Source organism: Silene latifolia, chromosome 1 (assembly GCF_048544455.1).
Source record: "Silene latifolia isolate original U9 population chromosome 1, ASM4854445v1, whole genome shotgun sequence".
NCBI classification, from domain to species: domain Eukaryota; kingdom Viridiplantae; phylum Streptophyta; class Magnoliopsida; order Caryophyllales; family Caryophyllaceae; genus Silene; species Silene latifolia.
In genome coordinates, this window is record NC_133526.1 from 180,397,892 (window position 1) to 180,407,914 (window position 10,023).

The following is a 10,023-nucleotide window of genomic DNA, read 5'->3' on the forward strand; positions in this document are numbered from 1 at the left end:
TCAAACGGGGCATGCAGTAGCGGTAATCATCAAAGTATATACAGAGTGGCTGTAGCCCTTGATGCAGCATTGCAAACTGGCAGCTTATTTTATAATGTAAATTAATAGTGCCAGATTTTACAAGTCAATAATGTGCATAAAACGTGCCAGGAAGTACATCTATCTGTGAACCCCTCTGTCTCACCAAGTCTATAATATGGTCGACTTTACCCGAAAAAAATAAATAAACAAAATCAACCATTTTATTAATCATGGAAATTGTGATTAACAGGCATACCTGTTTGGGGGCATAAAACATCAGCGATTAAATATCATCGGTAAACATGTGAAGCTGTATAATGATATATATTACATGTGAGTATGGTGGTACTGAGATTGCGTCACTGAATGGTACAAATGTGTTTTCTATTTATCAATATCCGTGACTGTAAATAACACATGAGCCACATATACAGTTCCAATGGGGGGCTGGTGGAGTGGTGGAAACCTGTTCCTCAAACGCTTAAACCAGCCAATAAATAATGACAAATCCTTATATGAATTGATCCTGAGTAGAACCCGAGTCGCCCACCTCTTTTACCAGTTTTACCTGCAATGGCAATCCTGCCACCACACCGTCTTCAATGCCACATTCGTTTGTTCCTCTTTTAATCAGGAAGTATCCGTCCTGTGTTGGACATTTCAACATTATTTACTCCATATTAGACATTCCAACATTATGTACAGGGAGAAGAGAGGGGATAGCATTAGACTTACATCACCCCAGCTTCTGTTCCACTGATTTGCAAGAAGCTGTGGAGCAAAAAGAAACCGAATAAGCAAAGACGTGTAAAATAACGACAGCATAATTCTACTGCGTCAAGAAATCCACAAATAGCAGGAAAGGCAATGAGCCTATGATGCAGCAGTTTAATAACTCAGAAAATTGTGCTACAGGCTGTATATTGCCGAGGTTGATGAAGTTGTCATCCAGGGATTAGCATGAAGAAAGTTCATGTTGGCAAGGTTTCCTCAACAACGCCTCAACGGTGGTGTGAGATCGTTGTGATTATTAGAGTTTGCTCGGAAGACTTTGGTTTCTTTGATTGTCCCTTGGCCCTTTGGCCTAAATTAAAGCAATTATAAAAAAATGTGTGACTCCGAAGCTAAGAAAAGCATACCCAATAATCCTCCCCATTGGCGGATGTTCCCCATCCGATCAGCTTCACAGCATGTCCTCCCAAGTAGTCACCTGTGATATGTTTGTAAACTCCTGACTTGTAATGTGCGAAATCCTGTATAACACGAGCATTAGAGCCAATAAACAACAGTCATAAAAGAAAAAAACAAGCTTCAAATGTTGCATCGTTTGATGTTCTATTTCCTTCGAGAAACGAATTTGAGTCTGTTGAGTTCTGTCTATCCTTAAATGGTTAAAAACAACTCTAACAACCGATTTCAAGACATAACTTCATTACAGTGAGAACAAGTCGATTCAAGGATCAGCAAACCGAACCCCAAAGTCTCAAGAATTAGTCACATCTAAGTGAATAGCCAGTTAGTGTTCAAAAGCAGAGCTTTTACCTCATAAACCTCAAAATCTACCTCAACCGGTCCATTCTGGTAGACTTCGGCCATGATATCATTCGGGTCAGACTTGATTCTATAAGCATTTTGGGCAAAATGCTTTGTTTGTTCCCATATTTGATTACTGTCTGCACATTTTCTCGAACACTTTGGAGTAGGATAAAGAGGCACACAGCCAGGATGGGAGCAGCCAATGGTGTCGAAGTAAGGATCACACTCCTCTGTGACTACGCCACTTTGAACAAGGTAGCGCCAGGCAGAGATGGGGCTCCCACCATCACATCCACTTCCACACAAGAATCCACAACAGGCTAAAAGATCATTGACCGATAGAGTAATACTTGCATTGAAATGAACACAAAAGCGATCCGACAAGGACTCAACAGCACCAAATGCCCAGCAAGAACCACAGTGACCCTGGTCAAGTATCTCGCTAATAGTGCTACATTGAGGCCAGGCTTTTCTGGCATCGAACTCTTTAGGCAAGTTCAAGGACCTTGGATAACTTACTAACGGAATTGTATCCCTCTCGCTTTGAGGAGTAGGTTTAGCCCCCAAAATGCGCTTAAATTGGCCAACCTACATAATGAAAGGAAATTACTGACACTTACAGAGATTGCAGTTGAATTTAAAATTGTAAGTAAACGCAGACATTCGGGTTATGATTACTAATGCTAATGCTAGTAGTGCTACATTCGGGTTATGATTACACTCTAGATCAAACCCTTAAGTCGAAGCACCAAAGTGGAATTAGCTTAAACTCAAGACAATAAACTGAGAACTTTCAATATATCTATGTCCGAATTCATTTAATAGTTTCCGTTCATTGATCAGCGAGGAATTCTGACTTACTGTGTAATTGGAGAATCTATGATTTATGCCGGCCTTCCATCCAGCATTAGGATTTGCATTGATTGTATCGATAATAGAATCCTGAGGTTCAACAAAGTATTCTCAAAAGTGAAATGTTGATCAACAAAGAATGCCGATTCATCTGTTCTTCAAGCAGTAAAAGAAGAAACATACCTGAAACAGGTTCGAGTTCAGCTTGAGCTCAGACGATGATTCTGCCACAAGAACCTATCATGACAAAGGAAAAATTACTCATACATTCTATAGATTTCAAGTTGTTACAGCCCATACAGGTGACCGGAAACTGAAATCTGAATTAGAATTAACTATTACTCAGAATTCAGTAGGATCATGTGCAGTGAAGTATTGAACTATAGAGTATAGATTGCAAGTTTCAGGAAGATCTTGCAAAAGTTACCTGGCTCAATTTACCTAACCTACGATCTCAGTGAAACTTTAACAGAATAACCCGAAAATGACTCAAAATCCAAATTGACCCAATCCTTAAGTAGCTAGTCCGAACTTTGTTGGATCCAAAACTGAACCATCCATAATGACCTATTGAGTGCATAGCATATTGAATGACCGAGCCTGAATTGGACCAACCGGAACGATCTATTTGCCAAATTCAGTTGTAGTAAAGATAATGGTAATTTATCTAGAAAAGGCCACTACTCAAGCAAAAATCAAACATATATGACAATTAGTTTGTTTTAAGCTAGCTACATGATAAAACTATTGAGTGGCGGTACTCATGACCCTAATTTATTCATAAGAAATATTCCGTCCATTTCATCCAAATACGAGGTAATTCATCAGATGCTTTCACCTTATGTAACAACAAGGCTACATCAAAATACAAAGGGGAAAGTTGGTAACCTTATTAACACATCTTTAACTATTTTTCGGTGTCAAATGAGTCACAAGCCTAAGAGGGCATTACAATCTAGAGAGAGGCTTTGAATTTGCGATTTATCAACACCACCTCCGCTTTAACCACTAGAATAAGACATCTTCGATTCTTCGTTATTAACACATCTTAATCAGAACTAATAAGAAGTCTGAGGATTCCATTTTACACCATCAAAATCAAAATATGGACTAGGTAAGATACTGCAACTTATTATTACTGTCAGAAAGTGATTTAACCAAAATATGCACATACCCAACAAATAAAATTAGAGAAATGAATCAAAGAAAGTAGCTCAAATTATAAATAGAAATATTACCAATGATGTCAAAAAAATCAGAAAAAATGAAGATAAACCCAGATTAGAACTAGCCATCTTTAATTCTTTGATCAAACCCCAGTACCTCACAGTTTTAAAAATATCACAAGATAAGCTTTCCCTCTCAAATTTTATGAAGTTGATAATGTACCACTTGTTTTGAAAAGTTGTTTAAACAAAGGTTATAAAGATGAGAGCACTTAGATCAATACGAAATTGACTATGTGATCCAACCGGAATAACCCGACCTGAACTTGACCCATAACTCGCTCTGATTCGATTTGAATTAATTAATCCGACCAAAATATTTATTGTAATAACTCCCAAAAATAACCGAACCTGAAATTACATGAGCTGATGAGTGGCTGGCCAACCCGATCTAAACCGAATTATTACAAATTTGAAATAACTTGGCCCACGACGGAGATTATTATTCAACCACAAACTGTGTGAAAAAGCGTTCTACCAGGTCCAATGGACTGTCTCAACGCTTGGGCTTATATTTCAATTCACTGATGGAGACTGCAATTCAGTCTTACTAAATTCCCCAATTCATTCCGTGAAATTCCAATCCCTAAATTTTCGAAAAAAAAAAAAATACTGCAACTTTTTTGAAATTATACGATTTCTCAATACCTCTTATATTATATTATACGAGTAGTTAGATCAATTAAATTGAATATTTTGATATGCAATTATATAATATCAGTATTACAATTATAATTCGGTAGTCTAAAATCTACTTTGAGTCTAACACCGAAATTCGACAATATCTACTCAAAAGCAATCAATTCAATTACCAATTTGTCAAGACGATGAATACATAATCCTACATAACAACAATATTAATTACTCCGCAATCATCAATGAGTACGTAATTTCTGGAATGCCTAAAATTAAGTGGATGTTTTCTTCTTGTATTCATTCAACAAGGGAAAAATATTCCGAAAGCCAGCATAAATCTGTTCTCTATGTTGAGCACCAGTAAGCACAACCTTCCCAGAAACGAATATAAGCAACACAATCTTGGGCTCCACCATTCGAAAAATCATCCCTGGAAACAATTCCGGCTCATATTTCGCAAACGAACGGTGAAATTCTTTAAGCAATTCCAACTTAATTGGGAATTTCACATCACAAGAACCCACTATATTCTGAATCTTGAAATCAATAAAATCCACTGGAAATCCCAACTTTTGAACGATTCGAGCAAACTTACGAGCAGCTAGTTTCGATGCAGCTTCGCTTTTCGCACCCGTGCATACCACTTTCCCTGATGCAAAGATTAGTGCCGTTGTTCTAGGCTCCCTTATTCGCATTATCACTGCAGAGAATCGCTTGTGGTTGTATTCTGCGTTACGTGCATGGAGTGCGATTACTGTTAGGTCTAACTTGCACCCCAAGTTAACTGTTGAGACCACGTTTTGGATTGTAGGGATGATTTCTGATGGATGCTTTGAGATTTCTTGAATCATTCCTTCGACTTCCATTGAATTTAATGTGTTTTTGATTGAAATTTGAGATTAGGGTTTGGAGGAATTAGGGCTTTTTCTTACCGTTAAAGATTATTATTTCTTTTTCTTTTCCTTTTTTTGAGGAAAAAAGATGATAATTTTTGAGTTCGATCAGTAATTGTGAGTTATGGTGTATGAGGATTGTATTTATAAGGAACGGTAAACCGACTTGATTGACCGACTTTCAACTTACGATTAGGAAAGTATATTAGTTTCCTTACAAAAACTTGATCAACGGCTACATAAATTAGGAAAGTAATTTAGTTTCCTAAAAAAAAAAAAAATTACACAGTCACACATACTAACACCTAGTGGGTATAGAATTTACAAGGTTATATGTCTTATTTCATGTGTTCCTCGTAATTTGTCTACTTTTTTTATTTTGAGAAAATCTTTTTTAATAATTTATTAATAAAAAATAAATAAATGATTAAAACAGATGAAGAATCATTTGTAAGTGAGTGTCGAATGGCATTACTTCAAGGATGTTATTATGTTAAAACAACGGGAGACCCAAGTAGAACACTTGATACGGGGGTGGCTGGGTGGGCGGGTTAGCGGGGGCGCTCGGCCGCTCGCCCCTGCTGGGGTTGGAAAATTTTAGGATTTTTTTGAGACCCTCGTATAATATTATTCTTTCACCTTTGTTGACTTGAAATCCTAGCTCCGCCATTGATTACGCTATATCTTTCTTGAAATGGCACTATTCGTCTTAAGATAAAAATGAGTCAGAGATGTTATATACTTAAATATTTGCTTAGTCACTACATACTCCTCCTATTGCCTCATTCATTATACTTGATTTATTTAAGTTTAAGACGGGTATCATCGTCCTAAACAAAAATTTGTGATGGTTATAAAAAAACGATAAGAGGCAAAAGAAACTTCAATTTGTGACGGTTATAACGGAAGCGATAAAAGACAAAAGTAACGCAAAGAAAGTAACAAACAGACTTACGTGGTTCAGAGGGCACATGAAGGAAAAGTTTTATTGGTATCGAGGAGATTAAAGGTTTCAGATTCAAATTCAGATTCGTATGATATGCATAACTGTTATGGTGAGACTTTGAGAGTTTATATAGTACTCTCTAAGTCCAATAGAGAATAACCTAGAAAGGCCCAAATTCAAAGAACCACAAAATGACCAAGCCCAAATAAAATTGATTTTATTGAGGTAATAGTAACCTGCTATAGCAAGTAAAGCAAGTCACAAAATAATAATTCACTTTTACAATGGCAGTTACAGAAAAAATAAGTTTACTAACTATAACAATGACAGTGAAAGATTTCAACTCGAGTATCATCATATATTTCTCTAATGCAGCTGCCAATCCCGCTGACGTGGCATCTTAATTTTGATTTTCAGTTTGACGTGGCAAGAAATTAGAAGATTAGAGTAATTTAAGGTAAAAAAATATTGAACCTATTCAAAGTAAAAATTTAAAATAAACTTGCCGAGAAGAATAAGTATTGTATGGCATATTTAATTAGAATATTCCATATTTCAATGGATGTACCTATTAATACTAATACTACACTAAATGTGGAATAAAACAGAATGCAATATTACGTTTGATATTATGCGAAAATCATGGAGATTCCTTCCAAAATGGAAGATGATTATGTTCCAAGATTTGCCTTAATTAGTATTTAACTTCTTCTAGGATTATAGGAGCTAATCAGCTACGATACGAAGATATAAAAATTTCCGCCCTATAATATCGTTTAGATTGTTTTGCGATATGCCTTACAAAAATTAATATAAATTCTCATTGCCATCAACAATCTCAGTCACCCCGATCAACAATTGAGCACCGATCATGCACCAGAATTGCTGCTCGGTAGGCTTGCTTTTGTTAATACTCACAGGCAATCACTACACCATCCAATGTAGCTATACCACATTTTTGGGAGTTAAAGTTGTAGAAAGAGATACATTACAATCACCCAACTTTTGTGAAGTTAAATAGCTTCATTTTGGGTTTTTTTTTTTTTTTTGGTTTTTGCTTTTGTGATCTTCAATATTTGGTCATAGGTTTGGCCGTCTCTTTGTTTTCATTGTTTTTTTCTTATCTTCGATATTTGTTCATATATTTTCATGTATGTACATCCTTTTGTAATAAAATCAAATTTAAGCTCTTAACCTCAACAGAAATTAAGTAAAAATTCTTTTAACATACAGTTTTACAATGAACCTTATTGTAAGACCATTTTACATATTAAAAAATTGGTACCATAGGTAATTAAATTTATCTGAATCATCAATAAATAAACAATGGTTATTATTATCATTATTATGAAATAGGTACAAAATTAAAGTGTCATTTTATCCAAGTTTTTCTGCTCAAGATTCATGTCAAAGTCAACTGTTTAGGTTAGAATTTAAGTATACTTAACTACGTAAGTATAGGAGTTATCTCAATAAATAAAAGATTAAAGAGGATATCCGGATATTAAATTAAAATTTAAAAGCAGACCCGTGAATTTCACGGGTTAAAAACTAGTAAAACTCTACGTGAAAAGACTCTTTCTTCAACTAGCATATAGTGATATAGCCAATAAAACCCACAATAAATGACACCAAAATAGAGCGAGACCCAAAATAGTCGAATCCGTCTCGACTCTCGACCAGGCCCAATGTGTATACTGCATACTCTACATAACGAATAACCAAGCCAGAAGTGGGCCAAAACGATAAATTTGCCAAAACTACTCAATCTCTACTTATGAACTAATATCAAAACTTTTTCTAATATCAAATGAGCCGCAACGGCATTACTATCTAGGTAGTGTTTTCAATCCTGAAACAATCCACAATATATGAAAAATGAATTTTTTATACTTGACAAATTGATCCGGCTTGGATAATCTGAGGCGAATAAGCTGAATCGAACTAGCCTGTAACTCGAACTGATTTGAGTCAATATAACCCCACTCAAATTTTTTATGTTGCACAATGATCATTAGTCATTATCCATAAATAACTTGATCATAACATGGTCATTATCCGAAATGACACATGCCAAACGGACCCGATCTACTCAAATTTTTACAAAGTTAAAATTAATAGGAATAATTATAATAATTGGGCCTCAACCATCACATTAAGGTTTTGGTTGAGATGGTTCATCTATCATGGTATCAGAGCCAGTGTGACCGAAGGTCACGGGTTCGAATCCAGCACACGGTACGGGGGAGTCGGTGCACAAGTTACCACTCTTCAAGCCCAATGGGCATTTGAGTGAGGGAGCTTAATAGTAATAATTATAATAGTTGGGCGTCAACAATCACCTTAAGGTTTTGGTTGAGATGGTTCATCTATCAAAAGTATTCTAATCCAAACTGACCTGATCCGGTTGATTCCTTTTTCAGGGTGTATTCTTTTTACATCTCTCGTATGAAAAGAAATTGCCTCATGAGTTTTATGGAGACGATTATATAACCACTTAAAAACTTTACGAAAAACAAAAATGTTATGGCTCTCTCTTTGGTAAAACTAACTGAAGAGTAGCTGAAACCTGAAAAGGTAATTGAAAAATAAGAGTTGATAAGGTAACTGAATACTCCTTTAGTACCAGACCAATAGTAACATTTACCTAATACGGTCGTACCATACCAATGGTAACATTCCTTATTTGGCTCACAACATTACCAAATTATCCTTATACACATTTGGTATTTACATAAAATGCCACTACATACCCCACCTACCAACCTAGGTTGCACGAACACTCCTTCTAATCGGCGTTCCCGTGTCGGACACGACACTCGTCGGACACACGTCAAAACGTGTCGGACACTTGTAAAGCCGTATCTAACTTTCATCTTTTATTTGAGCACGTGTCCGACACGTGTCCATGGTATTTTGAGCCGTGTCCATGGTATTTGGACACACCTTCAAACGGAATCAAGTTGAATTTATGGTAAATGGCGTGAATTGTTATATGGTTGAATTTGGTGGGAAAATAAGTTGAATTAGCGGTAAATGATGTTCTTTAGACTAGTAATGAGATGTCGAAATAGTTGATTATAAGTTAGTTTTTGGTTTTGGAATTGAGAATGAGTTATAATTAACGTCAAGTTTTACCTTCACTTATTTAAATTTAATATTCAAATACTTTTTCAAAAATAAAATCGCACATAAATAAATATAAAATATATAGTTTATTAAATTTAAATGACGTGTTCCGTGTCCTAAATTTCATGAGATGCCGTATCGCGTGTCCGTGTCGTGTCAGTGTCCGTGTTCGTGTCCGTGTCGGTGCTACCTAGCTACCAACTCACAATTAAACCCACAATTACATACCCCACCTATTTTCTTCCCTCTTTACCCCTTTTTTTACCCTTTTCTTAAAAATCCCATTTTTACCACGTTATCATTTGTATGGTATGGAGGGAATATAAAAAAAATGTTTGACAAACTAGCTGAAAATGTAACTGATTTTTAATAAAATGACATAAAAAGAATATGATAATTATTTAATAATATAGATTAAATGGGTAATAAATGGAAAATAACTTATTTCAGTACCTAATTTCTTAAATGTTACCTTAGCTACTTGACAAACACTTGCAAAAAATCAGATAGCTGAAATTTTAGTCAAAGGAACTACTCTGATCAAATAAGTTATCTAAAATGTTGTGTCAAAGAGAACCTAACTCGGTCCAATGGACTCATCGAGTTTAATGGTGAAATATACTCCCTCATATCCATCGTTTTTTTCCCCTTTGAAGTGGGCACGGGGATTAAGGGTGGGGAGTACAATATTGATAAATATATGAGTGGGGTTTGGTAATTGGAGAGAGGTATGAATAATTATGATTAAATATTAATAAAGGTGATGGGTGGGGTTTGGTTATTG

At 35.6% G+C, this 10,023-nt stretch overlaps 2 protein-coding genes across 2 annotated transcripts; both read right to left on the reverse strand.

Annotated features, from left to right (window-relative positions):
- Nucleotides 1-224: 224 nt before the first annotated feature.
- On the reverse strand, nt 225-3,837 carry LOC141612822 (cathepsin B-like protease 2). The gene is made up of 7 exons (XM_074431574.1): nt 3,648-3,837; nt 2,593-2,646; nt 2,419-2,499; nt 1,564-2,145; nt 1,161-1,274; nt 757-792; nt 225-667 (listed from the first exon to the last, which is right to left on the reverse strand). The coding sequence occupies exons 1-7, from the start codon at nt 3,702-3,704 to the stop codon at nt 533-535; spliced, it is 1,059 nt and encodes a 352-aa protein (XP_074287675.1). The 5' UTR covers nt 3,705-3,837; the 3' UTR covers nt 225-532.
- Nucleotides 3,838-4,419: 582 nt separating this feature from the next.
- LOC141613435 (uncharacterized) lies at nt 4,420-5,327 on the reverse strand. Its single transcript, XM_074432192.1, has one exon. It carries the CDS (start codon nt 5,135-5,137, stop codon nt 4,544-4,546), a length of 594 nt encoding a protein of 197 aa, XP_074288293.1. The 5' UTR covers nt 5,138-5,327; the 3' UTR covers nt 4,420-4,543.
- Nucleotides 5,328-10,023: the final 4,696 nt, after the last annotated feature.

Bases quoted from the DNA above. Each gene is read 5' to 3' on its own strand.
- LOC141613435 (XM_074432192.1), bottom strand. From the start codon at position 5,137: ATGGAAGTCGAAGGAATGATTCAAGAAATCTCAAAGCATCCATCAGAA.
- LOC141612822 (XM_074431574.1), bottom strand. From the start codon at position 3,704: ATGGCTAGTTCTAATCTGGGTTTATCTTCATTTTTTCTGATTTTTTTG. The intron at 2,146-2,418 runs GTAAGTCAGAAT...TTCATTATGTAG, and splicing joins ATAGATTCTCCAATTACACA to GTTGGCCAATTTAAGCGCAT. The intron at 1,275-1,563 runs GTAAAAGCTCTG...CGTGTTATACAG, and splicing joins TAGATTTTGAGGTTTATGAG to GATTTCGCACATTACAAGTC.